At 43.4% G+C, this 17,181-nt stretch overlaps 1 protein-coding gene across 2 annotated transcripts; it reads right to left on the bottom strand.

Moving 5' to 3' along the window:
- Window positions 1–4,932: 4,932 nt before the first annotated feature.
- On the bottom strand, window positions 4,933–15,005 carry LOC110496252 (zinc fingers and homeoboxes protein 1). 2 transcript variants are annotated; one of them, XM_036952829.2, is made up of 3 exons: window positions 14,629–15,005; window positions 6,554–9,341; window positions 4,933–6,277 (listed from the first exon to the last, which is right to left on the bottom strand). In XM_036952829.2, the coding sequence occupies exon 2, from the start codon at window positions 9,222–9,224 to the stop codon at window positions 6,561–6,563; it is 2,664 nt and encodes an 887-aa protein (XP_036808724.1). In that variant the 5' UTR covers window positions 9,225–9,341; window positions 14,629–15,005; the 3' UTR covers window positions 4,933–6,277; window positions 6,554–6,560. The 2 variants fall into 2 exon arrangements, with proteins under 2 accessions (XP_036808724.1, XP_090064801.1); XM_090208675.1 differs by lacking the exon at window positions 14,629–15,005 and adding an exon at window positions 11,595–14,020.
- Between the last annotated feature and the right edge of the window lie 2,176 nt (window positions 15,006–17,181).

The following is a 17,181-nucleotide window of genomic DNA, read 5'->3' as shown; positions in this document are numbered from 1 at the left end:
AAAGTCCAGCAAGCGTCAGGACCGTCTCCTAAAGTTGATTCAGCTGCGGGATCGGGGCACCACCAGTACAGAGCTTGCTCAGGAATGGCAGCAGGCAGGTATGAGTGCATCTGCATGCAGAGTGAGGCGAAGACTTTTGGAGGATGGCCTGGTGTCAAGAAGGGCAGCAAAGAAGCCACTTCTCTCCAGGAAAAACATCAGGGACAGACTGATATTCTGCAAAAGGTACAGGGATTGGACTGCTGAGGACTGGGGTAAAGTCATTTTTTCTGATGAATCCCCTCTCCGATTGTTTGGGGCATCTGGAAAAAAGCTTGTCCGGAGAAAACAAGGTGAGAGCTACCATCAGTCCTGTGTCATGCCAACAGTAAAGCATCCTGAGACCATTCATGTGTGGGGTTGCTTCTCAGCCAAGGGAGTGGGCTCGCTCACAATTTTGCCTAAGAACACAGCCATGAATAAAGAATGGTACCAACACATCCTCCGAGAGCAACTTCTCCCAACCATCCAGGAACAGTTTGGTGACGAACAATGTCTTTTCCAGCATGATGGAGCACCTTGCCATAAGGCAAAAGTGATAACTAAGTGGCTCGGGGAACAAAACATCAATATTTTGGGTCAATGGCAGGAAACTCCCCAGACCATAATCTCATTGAGAACTTGTGGTCAATCCTCAAGAGGCAGGTGGACAAAGAAAAACCCATGCAAGAATGGGCTGACATCAGTCAGGATGTGGCCCAGAAGTTAATTGACAGCATAGCATGCCAGGGCGGATTACAGAGGTCTTGAAAAAGAAGGGTCAACACTGAAAATATTGACTCTTTGCATCAACTTCATGTAATTAAAAGCCTTTGACACTTATGAAATGCTTGTAATTATACTTCAGTATTCCATAGTAACATCTGACAAAAATATCTAGACGCTGAAGCAGCAAACTTTGTGGAAATTAATATTTGTGTCATTCTCAAAACTTCTGGCCACGACTGTAGGCTTCGGACGTTGAAGTGCACAAAATGTAAACCTTTCTTCCCTAAAGAAGAATTCTGAATTCCTGATTCACTTGTAACTCGCCTCCTACTGCACTACCATCCTCCCGCTGCACACTCCCCCCCCCCCCCCCCCAGGTAAGTCCTCTGGTCCCACTCCACCTTCAATGCTCACATACCCAGCGGGTACAGCACACAGACAGCAAAGATACGTTTCATTGACCCCTTGCCCAAAGCTAGGTTCACTGCATTTTAGATGAATCCACTGCATGCATTCCAAACATACCAGACCTTTGCTTTAACTCTTAATCTAATGTTCGCAGGAGGAACATGGCTGCATAGGCCATTTGATGGTGTTGGTGATAAACTGAGGTCCAGGGCATTGATGGATATCACCCGATAAGAGAAGGCATAGAGTTATTATTTGAGATTCATTTGAGATTTCAGACTGGCTTTTGATTATCGTTTTGGTTTGTGCCTAGGTGTTATGAAAGTTTGGTATAAAACATTTCTTCCAAACCCAAAAGTGTCAGCATGACTGAGAAGTTGCTGAGAATTTACAGTTCTTTCATCTAGATTGCAGCTGCCGCCATGCCGAACTTGCCGGCCACCATTTTGAGTGAGTATGAGGTGTGTGTGATAGTGTGTGTGAGTGAGGGTGTATGCATCACCTGGTAGAAGAAGGCTAGTGATGCTAATAACCAACTCAGTCCATCATCAACATTAGGGGATATTTTCTTTAATAGAGAATACGGACAGATGAAGGATCATACCAGTGGCACATAGTCATTTGATATGGAACAGGTTTCCTGGTCCACTTTTCAGAAGTCACAGATACAGTTGTGTGATTTGCTGAAAGCATAAATTTAGATATTTTCATTGATTTGAGATGTGTATTTGTCTGGTCTATGAAGTCAGGAACAAGGTCAGATACAATCTACGTCAAAGAAAACCTTGGGGATTGGTGACTGATCAAAATGAGATTTTAAAAAATGACTGTTAACTTGACCTCCATAGACACGGATGCACCACAGGAGGAAACTGCACAGGAGAATGTCAGCGACACTTTGAGGACACTGCATTCTCTTTGACAACCAATGACATTTGCGAAGCCGGAATTGAGAGTTGATGTAACCAGTTTGAAATCAGGCTTTACTATCTGTGGCAGTGCAGCAAATGCATTGACATGAAAAACAAGGGGGGGGCACAACATTGTTCAAAACGTCTGGGAATGGTTTGTTAAAACTGTGGCATTGAAGGATCGGTTAGAGCGGGCGTGATTAAAATGTCTGTACCCACGACACGCTTTCATGTCAGCTGTGACCTAGATAAACCGGCACACTGTGTGGTGACTTGGTACGGTCGGAAAAGTACCTCGCTGACACAATACAAAAAGCCAGGCAGATGAAGGTGAACTGGTAACAACGCAGAGTGGACTACTGGAACCAGGGTTAGGGGGTGACACTTCTCTAACCCCAAGAGGAACTTTGCCATAATTGTATATTATTGGATTGTATGCACTGACTGCATTGAAGGAACACATCAGAGGCAACAAAATATATTCAGGACATATCATGTTCAGCATATGAACATCTATATTATTGGATTGTATCACTGGGGCAATGAATACATGCAAAGATGACAGTCCCTCGGTATAATGGCGTAGGTTGTGAGCAGAGAGAAGACAAAGTTAATTCTAGACATGAGCTTGAAATTGGGTCACTCCTCTGGTCAGGATTCTTTATTTGATTTGTCTATTTATTCTTGATATTGGAATATTTGAGACCAGTGGAACCATAAGAGATGTCCCAAACGGAAGATGGTGAAGTGAAAAGATCATCCGCTTCCTGTGACCAACTGTAAAGCTTGTGCAAGAGTCACAATAACATTACATCATTATACTAGTCGCTGTAGCAGCAACACATTACTCCTTCAGCCAAGTCATTTTCAATACCGCTCCACTGCGATACGTTGATGGGATGCTCTGTTCCGTTTAAAAGCTCAATTAATTCAGGTTAATTTGGTCTCCTACCGATTTGAATGGGATCGCTATGTAACATTGTTCTCGGCTGTATCAGTTCATTACCTGAATAATGTCCCTCAGCCACCAGATGGCAAATGTGATTTTAAACAGAACATGCTGCCCGAAAAATAGCACACTGTTTGAATACATTCTTTGTATACTTCAGATTTCAATGCCCTCATACAATTGTGTAACAGCCCCCTTTTCAGACACAGAGATCCAGCTATGGTGTCTTCAGCCCAGGCTTTTTAGGCTGGGTTCAACAGTGCTGTGCAGTACATTGAGAACAGACCTCTGTTCACTCTACCCTGGATCATATCCCAGTTTCAAACTCGGAACACAAAGGCAAATATGAGACGATAGACTGGATTCGGTGTGATGGGTGGCGTGCATGGACTGAACCGTTTGGGAGTCTAGAGATGGTGGCTTAATGGTATATCTGTCAACAGCTATACAGCATGAATCCCCTTTGCCTTGCGAGTCAGGGTAATGTAAGGACAAGTTCATGGGAGGCGCATCTCTGGACACTGCCATAGCTGCGTCAAAGCAGTCCCTCCCGTTGTGGGTTGGTTCAGCCCAGTAAAGAACTCTGTGTTCTCTATTCGTCTCATATAGGCTACATAGTCATGTGGGGACATTATTCCAGGTGGGGTTATTGGGGATTAACTGGATTAAAAAATGGTTTGCACTGTAGACCGTTGTGCGACAGACGTTGGGAATGCTTTATTTGCAGTGTGTCGCAACATGGGAGCAGGCAGCCAGGCATTTGATATGTAGGCCGACGCAGTGCTCAGGGACCTCAGGCTGCAGCAGCAGATACGTGGGGGAGGGCGGGGAGACGGGGAGAGTCGTCCTTAACATGACCCAGTGAGCACCAGAGACTGGGTTGCTCTCTCCTCGCTCGCCCTCTGCTGCGTAATCGCTGGGGGAAAGCAGTAGCTGCGGCTGGCACAGATGCCGCTGCTGCCAAGACGAGAGCGTACAGCATTAACACATGCTCATCTGTACCGCCATGCATGTTTACATAGCACTGCCTGGGTATGCATATCTGGGTCAGCAGAGAATGGGTATCTATTCTACCTCTCATTGCTGGTCGCTGACACCATTTATTTAACTTTCTTGCATATCTAATTATTTTCCCTCGCCCCCCTCTCTGATTAGGATGGAAGCCCACAGCTGGTCACACCCTTGATTTGGCCGGTTCTCTTTAACATTAACTCTTCGATGGCCAAATATCAAGCAGTCTCCCATTGAGCAAGGCAATATATCTTAAGTGGGGATTTTCAGCCTGCCAACACATTTTTGTGGGGAATTTCATCACAACGGGACATTTCTCTTGGGGTAAATGCATCTCCAGTGAATTGGACTTGTTACTGTGTGAAGCCCTAATATAACTAATTATATGAAGATAATATAAGTTGACCGCAAAAGTGACTAGTTCTACCAAGCCAGTCCCCTTCACTATGTCCATCGTTGTAACACTGGTAGGACAGGTGATAACAATTTCAAGTATGGTCAAAACTGTACTTGAAATGTTATATCACCCCACTCTGGCTTACTTTATTCAAAGTTGGTTTAGAAAAACAATAACATTGCAAATAGCTCCACCTCCTGGAATAAAAAGACAGCCATACCAGAAGAATCTGAACCATAGAGTATACCTCAGCACGGCTCATTCTTAATAAACCTATCAGGTGGTATAAATACAACTGGATTGACATATTGCCATTTAATGATGTACGGTTCAAATAATTACATCTAATAACCTATTAAAATCATATTTCCTTCAAGTATGTTTTGCTGCGTAGATGTCTGTATTAAAATACTTCTGAAATGGCATGTCAGTTATGACAAATTGTGGAACGCAAATGCATCTTAACTTGAGTTTGTAGTAGATCGAAGAATAATTGCGCAAAAGTCAAGGGGGCAGTGTTGTCCACATTTCTAATAAGCATGGCACAAACAAATGTATTGTCTGACTGTAAAACAAAATTATACATTTTGATCTCAATTGGCTTACAGTTAGTTGCAGTTTTCCTATAGCTTGACATTGACTACTGAAAATCTGTTTCTTCCCTGCAAAACCACTGGTCTGAAACTAAATGCATTTTCTTGACAAAGTTTATTTTAGCTTCGGATAAAAAGTATTCATGAAAGTAAGATATAATAAATAGACTAATCATACTTGTCAATTATTACAGCAATTAAGGATGGCAAAAGGCTTATCATATAAATTCTGTACTAAGGTTCCCCATCTACTGAAAACCAAAACAATAACTTACCATCCCCCTCAATTGATTGTTATTTGATGTACAGTTGCATATAACCTGTACATCCAGATTTTAGCATAGTTCTTGAAGATAAGCAGAGGAAGAAAAGTTTTAAAAGTTAAAGTAAAATTGGCTCTTGATTATAAAGGAACCATACCAAGTGCTTGTGGTATCTTCACCCTATATATTGTCATTGTACACCTGAAAGATTTTAACCCGTAATTTTTTTTGGGGGGGAAAGCACAAGTTACTTACTTTAGAAAAAACTGCCATCTGAAGCAAATTGAATGAAGATGTTTCATGTGTATTTTTATAACGCATCTAAAATGAACAGTCACTTTCTTCAACTCATAGCTTAAAAAGACTGAGGTAATGTTTACTAAGTCCTGAATTACAGCACACATGCCTTTTTCTTTTGGAAAGCCAACATACAAACAAAAAAACACCCCCAAAAACTGAGCATAATATTAACCAAGCTTACGCCATATTTCGTCATTTAAGACTAACAAAGAACTTGAATACATATAAAAACAGTTTTGTAGAACTAAAGCACTGGTTCCATTTAAAACATAAACCAAAAACATGGCACTGATTTAAGTAATATTCACAAATCTGTGAGGTTTTAAAAACCGTTGTCAGTACATCAAAGAAAATACATGGGAAATTCCCTTGAACCGAGACACAATTTCACAATTTAAAAAAAAACGGTTAAATGTTATCACCTAAACCTACAGGAAAAAGGTGAGGTTTAACCTCATCCACATGTCTTGGATTTAGTAAAGATAGCAAGGTTAAATGACTAAAATATCCCAAAAGACCAAATAGCATTTTAAACAAAGGTAAAACATACTGTATGTATCTATTATTCCTTGCTAAAATTATTTGGCATCATACACCTTCTCTTGTTTCTTTGTGTCTGGTTGGTCCATGCAGTATAACACTTAGTACATTTCACCTGTGTTTTTCATCTCCTCTTCTGTAGGCAAACATTGTGAATTCTGTGGGAGCAAAACACATCCCAAATGAGAAAAGTAGAAAACCTCATGTTAAGTGTTCACATTTCCTCATTGACTGTATAAAGAGGAAATCAAGGTAAAAAAAGGTAATTACAGTTGTATTAGGCCAATTTAATTTAATTCAGAGGGGGGGGGGGGGGGGGGATTTGCCATGTTAAAATAAAAACATCCAGGACACACAAGGAATGAATGCCTATACAATTATACAATTATTTCATTCATGAGCTCATTCTACCCATCCTTTTCATCGTCACTCACCTTTAAATCACTGATCCTCTGACTCCGGCTGTGATTGCTTGATACATTGAGGCTCTCCCGTGGTTTCATTGTCATTATTGTCAACTTCATCATTGTTATTTTCATCATCTTTGTTATCGTTGTCATTGTTCATTTCATCAGTGACGACATCCCCTTGCTCTTTCACTTCCATCTCTGCCTCACTGTCGCCATGTGTCTCCTCTTCACCGTCACTGAAAGGGTCAAGGCCTTTCTCTTCCCTCCTGCTGATCTCCGCAAACCAGTCCCGCACCTGCTCATAGCTCATACTGGACTTGGCCACCAGTTCATCCAAATCTTTCTCATTTAAGACCTTATGCTTGAGGTAGTGCTCCTTTAAAATCTCTTTACCCGTCTTGACTTTGATGGTAGGGGTTGTTTGTTTGCAGGGGTATGGCCGCCTCGTCCTCCTGGACCAACCTCGAAAGCGTTTCCGTGGCTTCTTCTTAAGTTCACCTCCGTTCATTGCCTCGTTAACTTTTCCACTCTGGTACAAGTAGTACCACTTCAGGTTGCTGTTCTTGCAGGCATACCGGGTGTCTCCAAACCAGTTAACAATGTAGGTTCTGGGTAACCCGCTCTCCTCTGCCATCTTGTCGTACTCTTCAGCAGAGGGCCACTGGGTACGAACAAAGGTGCTTTTCAGGACGTGGAGCTGCTCTGGGGTTTTCTTCATTATCTTTCGGCCGCTGGGTGGAATCTGAGCCTCTTGCCCAGAGGAAGGCGCTTTGATCCGTTCACTTTCCGGCTCCTCTGTGCCATCAGAGTCCACTGGCATTTTTCTCCTCTCAGAGAACCAGGCATCCACCTCTCGCCTAGTCAGTTTAGTCTCCATCCTAAGCCTACTTAGCTCCTCATCGCTAGGCGTGTCAGACTTCTGGTAGCTGGCCTCCAAAAGCAGAAGCTGCTCCGGAGTCTTTTCCTTGAACTTCTGAGGTGTGAAGTCAGGAAAGGCATGGCGGAACTTGATTCGTGGATCATAAATGGGCCCTTGGGTTGTCGGAGAGGATTCACTGGCTTCGTCGCTGGAGTCGATCACAATGGCTGTGCTGCTGCTGGCGTCGTTACTGTTGGTGCTGACTGAAATGTCATTTAAGGCAACGCCGTGGTGGTCCTTTGAGTTGCGTTGGTTATAGCGTGTATCGCTGAACCACTTCTTTATTGCCCTTTTGGTGAGGTTAGTGACCTTCATCAACCGAGAGATTTCTGCCTCAGTGGCAAACTGTCGTCTCAGGTAACTGGCCTTCAGCTCTGCTAGTTGCTCCTTGGATTTTTTAGGCCGTGCTCCCAGGGAATCAGGACTGAGTGGAGAAGCAGTCTCAGTGGTGGAGGATTCTGGCATCTTACTGACACTGGTTCTGGGGTTGGGGACCCCAGCTACAGCTAACGTGATGGGTGAGGCCACAGGGACAGCGTTGCCACCCCCTACCTGAGTCAAAACCATCCCTGGTTGCCCTACAAGCTGACAAGTCTGAAAGATGGACTGCAGGCCATTGGCTGCTGTTGCAAAATTGGCTGGGATGACAGTGATGGTCTGTGGCACCGCCTGCACTGAGCCGTTAAACTTCTTCCTCCTGGCCTCCTCCACCTCCTCTGGGGTCCAGCTCACACCGTGCTTCAGCCGCTGAGCAGAGAACCACACCTTTATCTGCTCCTCTGTGAACTTGGTTTGGGCTGCTAGACCCATGATCTCTGACACAGATGGGTAAGGGAACCTGTTGTAGGCGCTGACCAGCAGGACATTATTGTCCATGGCCCCATTGTATGTGGGGATACTACTGACTGGGATGAGGAGCTGGGTCTGGGAGGTCTGCTGATTCTGTAGGGCAGACAGAACTTGAGCCAATGTCCCTGGGGGGAGCATTGTGGCAGAGTTACTGGTCTTTATTTGGAGCACGTTTGGGCTGTTGACCATTATGCTCTGCTGAATTGGTTGAACGGTCAGAGGGGTCGACACAGCCACTACATTGGGGGTGACAGGAGGGGGGACCACCTCCTCAGTCTCTTCCTCACCATCACTCTCCACTTTAATGACACTGTAATCTGCCATTTTGTGTGACCCTGTAAACTTCTTGGCCTCCGCCCTACTCTTGATCTTCATGATTGGCGTTTTGCTTAGGGCAATACCCTTACAGGATGTGTCCTCATCCTCCTCAACCTTAACAAAACTGCCATCAAAGGTCAAGTCATTGACTCTCTGCTCAAAGATGGTTTGATTGTTGCGCTTCACCATAGTCCTGGTGAAATTGTCTTCTCCAGGGTGGTGGCGTGCATTATGCTCCAACAATGCATCATACCTCTTGGTGTGAAAGTCACACTCAACACACACATAAGATGAGTTTAGAACTATATTTGGGTGCTCAGTGTCCACATGCAAGGTAAACATATTGAGCTGTGAGGTCTGAAAGCTGCAGTACTTGCACTCATAACCTCCTTCTGCCGTACTCGAGTCCATAGTTTTAATGAAGTGGTCGATGGCCTGTGAGTCCTCCTCATTCGGGATGCTTTCAGTTGAGTTTTCCACAGGACAGTTAGCGGCCCCCTCCTCAGTCTCTCCGTCTCCCTCTGTAACGACCTCCATATCAGGGTCTGAATCCACCATTTGAACAGGGGGGACCATGCAAGGCGTCGTTGATTTTCTTCTGCTTGCCATTATCTGTCTTGTCTGAGCTTGTGTTGAATATATATATTTTTTTTAATCTAAATCTTGGTTCAGGACTTGTTGCTCCATTCAGGCACTCAAACTTGAAAGTTGGCTTATTCTTAAATCCTGCAAGAGATAGAGCCATATTATGTGCACATAATTGAGAGAGAAATTCAAGGTCTAAACAATTTACATGAATGCCTATCTACTAGAAAATTTAGAGGGGGGCCTTTACTGCAATATGTACTGAGCAAAAATCTAAATGCAAATATTTCAAAGATTTTGCTGATTTACAGTTCATAAGGAAATCAGTCAATACGATGTGAGCAAATGAGGTGAGATAAGGGAGGTAAAGGCAAAAAAAGGCCATGGTGGCAAAGTAAATACAATATAGCAAGTAAAAACACTGGAATGGTAGATTTGCAGTGGAAGAATGTGCAAAGTAGAAATAAAAATAATGGGGTGCAAAGGAGCAAAATAAATAAATACATAAAATAAATACAGTAATGAAAGAGGTAGTTGTTTGGGCTAAATTATAGGTGGGCTATGTACAGGTGCAGCAATCTGTGAGCTGCTCTGACAGCTGGTGCTTAAAGCTAGTGAGGGAGATAAGTGTTTCCAGTTTCAGAGATTTTTGTAGTTCGTTCCAGTCATTGGCAGCAGAGAACTGGAAGGAGAGGCGGCCAAAGAAAGAATTGGTTTTTGGGGGTGACCAGAGAGATATACCTGCTGGAGGGCGTGCTACAGGTGGGTGATGCTATGGTGACCAGCGAGCTGAGATAAGGGGGGACTTTACCTAGCAGGGTCTTGTAGATGACATGGAGCCAGTGGGTTTGGCGACAAGTATGAAGCGAGGGCCAGCCAATGAGAGCGTACAGGTCGCAATGGTGGGTAGTATATGGGGCTTTGGTGACAAAACAGATGGCACTGTGATAGACTGCATCCAATTTATTGTGTAGGGTATTGGAGGCTATTTTGTAAATGACATCGCCGAAGTCGAGGATTGGTAGGATGGTCAGTTTTACAAGGGTATGTTTGGCAGCATGAGTGAAGGATGCTTTGTTGCGAAATAGGAAGCCAATTCTAGATTTAATTTTGGATTGGAGATGTTTGATGTGGGTCTGGAAGGAGAGTTTACAGTCTAACCAGACACCTAGGTATTTGTAGTTGTCCACGTATTCTAAGTCAGAGCCATCCAGAGTAGTGATGTTGGACAGGCGGGCAGGTGCAGGCAGCGATCGGTTGAAGAGCATGTATTTAGTTTTACTTGTATTTAAGAGCAATTGGAGGCCACAGAAGGAGAGTTGTATGGCATTGAAGCTTGCCTGGAGGGTTGGTAACAGTGTCCAAATGGCCAGAAGTATACAGAATGGTGTCGTCTGCGTAGAGGTGGATCAGAGACTCAACAGCAGCAAGAGCGACATCATTGATGTATACAGAGAAGAGAGTCGGTCCAAGAATTGAACCCTTTGGCACACCCATAGAGACTGCCAGAGGTCCGGACAGCAGACCCTCCTATTTGACACACTGAACTCTATCAGAGAAGTAGTTGTTGAACCAGGCGAGGCAATCATTTGAGAAACCAAGGCTGTCGAGTCTGCCGATGAGGATGTGGTGATTGACAGAGTTGAAAGCCTTTGCCAGATCAATGAATACAGCTGCACAGTAATGTTTCTTATCGGTGGTGGTTAAGATATCGTTTAAAATGGCTTTATTACAAACAGAAATACTCCTCAGCACCCCGCCCTTCCCCCTCTGATCCCACAGGTGAGGAAACCAGATGTGGAGGTCATGGGCTGGCGTGGTTACACGTGGTCTGTGGTTGTGATGCCGGTTGGATGTACTGACAACTTCTCTAAAATGATGTTGGAGGCGGCTTACAGTAGAGAAATTAACATCAAATTATCTGGAAACAGCCCCGGGTAGACATTACTACAGTCAGCATGCAAATTGCATGCTCCCTCAAAACTTGAGACAACTGTGGCATTGTGTTGAATGACAAAACTGCACATTTTAGAGTGGCCTTTTAGTCCCCCAGCAAGAGGTGCACCTGTGTATTGATAATGCTCTTTAATCAGATTCTTGATATGACACACCTGTCAGGTTGATGGGTTATCTTGACAATGGATAAAATGCTCACTAACAGGGATGTAAACAGATTTGGTAAAATGAGAGAAATTAGTTTGTGTGTATGGAAAGTGATAAGATGGCACCGAAGAGTATGGCTGACATTTTACATGCGCCTAATCAACTGTGCTATTTTGTTAGGTTTTTTTTGTGCTGTTTGTAACTTTCTTTTATTTATTTTGTACATAATGTTGCTGCTACTGTCTCTTATGACGAAAATAACTTTTGGACATCAGAACAGCGATTACTCACCAAGAACTGGAAGAAGGTTTTTCCTTTAATGAGTCTGATGAGAAGGATTCACTGCTTTCCCGGGAGCAGGCTCAAATCCCCGTAATTTGCGTGAAGAAAAGACGGAGGAAAAGAGGGCGCAGGTAGCGGGCTGCCTTCTGAGAATCCGTAGGCGAGCGAGTAAAACTTCCACTGACATCCGTTCTACTTGCTAACATGCAATCATTGGAAAATAAAATTGATGACCTACGATTACAAGTATCCTACCAAAGGGACATTAAAAACTGTCAAATCTTATGTTTCACTGAGTCGTGGCTGAACGAGGACATGGATAATAGAGCTGGCTGGATTTTCCATGCACCGGCAGAACAGAGAAGAAGCTATGTCTGATAAGACAAGGGGTGGGGGTGTGTGTCTTTTTGTCAATAATAGCTGGTGCGCGATGTCTAATATTAAAGACGTTTCGAGGTATTGCTCACCTGAGGTAGAGTACCTTATGATAAGCTGTAGACCACACTATCTGCCAAAAGAGTCCTCATCTATTTACCACCACAGACCGATAATGGCACTAAGACCGCAGTCAACCAACTCTATACGGTCATAAGCATGCTCCTCCAGAAGCGGTGCTCATAGCTAACAGTGACTGAAGGCAGGCAAACTTAAATCAGTTTTACCAAATGTCACATGTACAACCAGAAGGGGAATTATTTTTTTTTTTAACTCTAGACCACCTTTACTCCACACACAGCGATGCATACAAAGCTCTCCCCCACTCGCCATTTGGCAAATCTGACCATAATTCTATCCTCCTGATTCCTGCTTACAAGCAAGAACTAAAGCAGGAAGTACCAGTGACTCGCTCAATATGGAAGTGGTCAGATGACGCAGATGCTAAGCTACAGGACTGTTTTGCTAGCACAGACTGGAATATGTTCCGGGATTCATCCAATGGCATTGAGTATACCACCTCAGTCATCAGCTTCATCAATAAGTGCATCGATGACGTGATCCCCACAGTGACCGTACGTACATATCCCAACCAGAAGCCATGGATTACAGGCAAAATCCGCATCGAGCTATGCCCTCAGACGAAACATCAAACAAGCAAAGTGTCAATACAGGATTAAGATTGAATCCTACTACACCAGCTCTGACGCACGTCGGATGTGGCAGGGCTTAAACTATTACGGACTACAAAAGGGAAACCCCGACGCGAGCTGCCCAGTGACACGAGCCTACCAGATGAGCTAAATGCCTTTTATGCTAGCTTCGAGGCAAGCAACACTGAAGCGTGAATGAGAGCACCAGCTGTTCTGGATGACTGTGTGATAACGCTCTTGGTAGCCGATGTGAGCAAGACCTTTAAACAGGTCAACAGTCACAAAGCCGCGGAACCAGACGGATTACCAGGACGTGTACCCAAAGCATGTGCGGACCAACTGGCGAATGTGTGGCCAAACACGACTCCAACACCATCATTAAGTTTGCTGACGACACAATAGTGGTAGGCCTGATCACCGACAACGATGAGACAGCCTATAGGGAGGTCAGAGAACTGGCAGTGTGGTGCCAGGACAACAACCTCTCCCTCAATGTGAGCAAGACAAAGGAGCTGATCGTGATTTACAGGAAGAGGCGGGCCAAATAGGCCCCCATTAACATTGACGGGCTGTAGTGGAGCGGGTCGAGAGTGTCCACATCACCAACAAACCATCATGGTCCAAACATACCAAGACAGTTGTGATGAGGGCACGACCAAACCTTTTCCCCCTCAGGAGACTGAAAAGATTTGACATGGGTCCCCAGATCCTCAAACAGTTCTACAGCTGCACCATTGAGAACATCCTGACCGGTTACATCACCGCCTGGTATGGCAACTGCTCGGCATCCGACTGTAATGCACTACAGAGGGTAGTGCGTACGGCCCAGTACATCACTGGGGCCAAGCTTCCTGCCATCCAGGACCTATATAATAGGCAGTGTCAGAGGAAAGACCATAAATATTGTCAGACTCCAGTCACCCAAGTCATAGACTTTTCTCTACTACCGCACGGCAAGCGGTATCAGAGCACCAAGTCTAGGACTAAAAGGCTCCTTAACAGCTTCTACCCCCAAGCCATAAGACTGCTGAACAATTAATCAAATAGCCACCGGACTATTTACAATGACACTCTCCCCTCCCCATTATTATCTATGCATAGTCACTTCACCACCACCTACATGTACAAATTACCTAAACTAACCTGTACCCCGCACACTGACTTGGTACCCTGTATATAGCCTCGTTATTGTGTTACTTTTTATTTTATTTTTTACTTTAGTTTGTTTGGTAAATATTTTCTTAACTCTTCTTAAACTGCACTTTTGGTTACGGGCTTGTAAGCAAGCATTTCACAGTAAGGTCTACACTTAATGTATTCAACGCATGTGACAAATAAAGTTTGATTTGACATTTCGGGGATCTTTTATTTATTTAAGCTCATGAAACAGGGGACCAGCACTTTACATGTTGCGTTTATATTTTTGTTCAGTGTACTTTAACAGATTGTTGTAGGTGTGGTGGGACATGTATATCAAGTTTAATTCCACTAATACGCAAACATTAAGTCGTTGCATTGTTTCCACTGCCATGACTAAACTCCACGCGCAACATTGATGCTAGACTTTAAATAGCGCGAGCGCTGTACAAAACACGCTTAATAAGTGGCTGTTTGTACTGTATGCATTCTGTATGCATTCCCAACGCAAATGGATGTGAGAAAACTGCAGTATAAAACATTTGATTCCTAAATCGTGGAATATTGATAATACTTCTGTATCATTAGCCTGCTAACTACCAGTGTGTTTAACAACTTGTCAGTCAGTTACACTGCAAAGAATATTCATCTGTTAGTTGTACCCTTGTGCCTCTGTCACGAGTGTACGGTATGTTGCTGTTTTTTGGGGGGGATGGGAGTATTTTGCAAAAAGTGGGAAATGGTAGTCAAATCTTATTAAAGGCAGCTATTACGTGAATGTATGATTAACTTCGCATGGTGTTCATTTTATTACATACCCGTGCAGATAACTGTCGTTTACAAGCATCTTGCAACAACCACTTAGCTTCCAATCTGACTGCTGATGCGCCTTCTTCCGCCTTTGCCGTCGTTCCCTCACCAACAAATGCACTGTCGACTCCGGCAGTGGCACACAGGCGCAGCAAGTCCATCTGTTGTTACCATAGACGCTGAGCAGAATAGTGAATGCGCCGAGATTCGTTTGGTTTTTCACTCCCTTTGCCTACAAAACGTCGCCTTGTTTGGTTTGTTCATGCATTAAAACCGACCTAGATGTAGGCATCGATAGCTCATCGACTCTAACGAGTCATTTTTTCTTCCAGAGCGTCATGACAAATATTTTACGTCATAACGTCATCGTAAAGCGACTTCCTCCATGGGGGAAAAAAAATTAAAACCACCAGAGGAAGAGGCTTATTATATAAATAATCTTTGAAAGAATTGAACTCTTCTCAATTATCCTAAAAGCCCATAATTTTAACGTGAAATGTTGGAAAATTATAAAATTGACCAATAAAAGAAAGTCATAAAAAAGGATGTAAATAATATGCAATTAAATCAAATTGTATTTGTCAGATGCGCCAAATACAACAGGTGTAGACTTTACAGTAAAATGCTTACAAGCCCTTAAAACACTCTTAAAACTGCAGCAATAAAATAAAAAACAATAAAATAACAGTAACAAGACTACAGTTGAAGTTGGAAGTTTACATACACCTCCTCCTGACAGAGCTGGTGTAACTGAGTCAGGTTTGTAGACCTTGCTTGAACACTCTTTTTCAGTTCTGCCCAAAAATGTTCTATAGGGTTGAGGTCAGTTTGGACATCTACTTTGTGCATGACACAAGTAATTGTTCCAACAATTGTATACAGACAGATTATTTCACTTATAACTCACTGTGTCACAGTTTCAGTGGGTCAGAAGTTGACATACCTTCAAACTCAGTGTCTCTTTGCTTGACATCATGGGAAAATCATACCGTCATACCACTCAGGAAGGAGATACGTTCTGTCTCCTAGAGATGAACGTACTTTGGTGCGAAAAGTGCAAATCAATCCCAGAACAACAGCAAAGGACCTTGTGAAGATGCTGACGGAAACGGATACAAACGTATCTATATCCACGGTAAATCGAGTCCTATATCGACATAACCTGAAAGGCCGCTCAGCAAGGAAGAAGCCACTGTTCCAAAACCACCATAAAAAAAAGCCAGACTACGGTTTGCAACTGCACATGTGGACAAAGATTGTACTTTTGGTTAAATGTCCTCTGGTCTGATGAAACAAAAATAGAATTGTTTGGCCATAATGACCATCCTTATGTTTGGAGGAAAAGGGGGGAGGCTTGTAAGCCGAAGAACACCATCCCAACCATGAAGCACGGGGTGGCAGCATCATGTTGTGGGGATGCTTTGCTGCAGGAGGGACTGGTGCACTTCACAAAATAGATGGCATCATGAGGAAGGAAAACTATGTGGATATATTGAAGCAACATTTCAAGATATCAGTCAGGAAGTTAAAGCTTGGTCACAAATGGGTCTTCCAAATGGACAATGACCCCAATCATACTTCCCAAGTTGTGGCAAAATGGCTTAAGGACAACGAAGTCAAGTTATTGGATTGGCCATCACAAAGCCCTGACCTCAATCCTATAGAAAATATTTGGGCAGAACTGAAAAAGCATGTGTGAGCAAGGAGGCCTTACCAACCTGACTCAGTTACACCAGCTCTGTCAGGAGGAATGGACCAAAATTCACCCAACTTATTGTGGGAAGCTTTTAAATTTAAAGGCAATGCTACCAAATGCTAATTGAGTGCATGTAAACTTCTCACCCACATGTGATGAAGGAAATAAAAGCTGAAATAAAATCACTCTACTATTATTCTGACATTTCACATTCTTAAAATAAAGTGGTGATCCTAACTGACCTAAGACAGGGAATTTTTACTAGGATTAAATGTCAGGAATTGGGAAAAACTGAGTTTAAATGTATTTGGCTAAAGTGTATGTAAACTTCCGACTTCATCTGTAGATACTTTTGTACATGTTTCCTCCAGCATCTTCACAAGGTTATTTGCTGTTGTTCTGGGATTGATTTGCACATCTCGCACCAAAGTACGTTCATCTCTAGGAGACAGAACGCATCTACTTCCTGAGCGATATGACGGCTGCGTGGTCCCATGGTGTTTATACTTACATACTACTGTTTGTACAGGTGAATGTGGTACCTTCAGGTGTTTGGAAATTGCTCCCAAGGATGAACCAGACTTGTGGAGGTCTACCATTTTTTTCCTGGTTTTGGCTGATTTCTTTTGATTTTCCCATGATGTCAAACAAAGAGACACTGAGGTTGAAGGTAGGCCTTGAGAAATACATCCACAGGGACACCTCCAATTGACTCAGATGATGTCAATTAGCCTATCAGAAGCTTCTAAAGCCATAACATAATTTTCTGGAATTGTCCAAGCTGTTTAAAGGCACAGTCAACTTAATGTATGTAAACTTCTGACCCACTGGAACTGTGATACAGTGAATTATAAGTGAAATAATC

This window comes from Oncorhynchus mykiss, chromosome 18, assembly GCF_057628025.1.
Source record: "Oncorhynchus mykiss isolate SJ-2025 chromosome 18, ASM5762802v1, whole genome shotgun sequence".
Taxonomy (NCBI): domain Eukaryota; kingdom Metazoa; phylum Chordata; class Actinopteri; order Salmoniformes; family Salmonidae; genus Oncorhynchus; species Oncorhynchus mykiss.
This window is presented reverse-complemented; position numbering and strand designations above follow the sequence as displayed.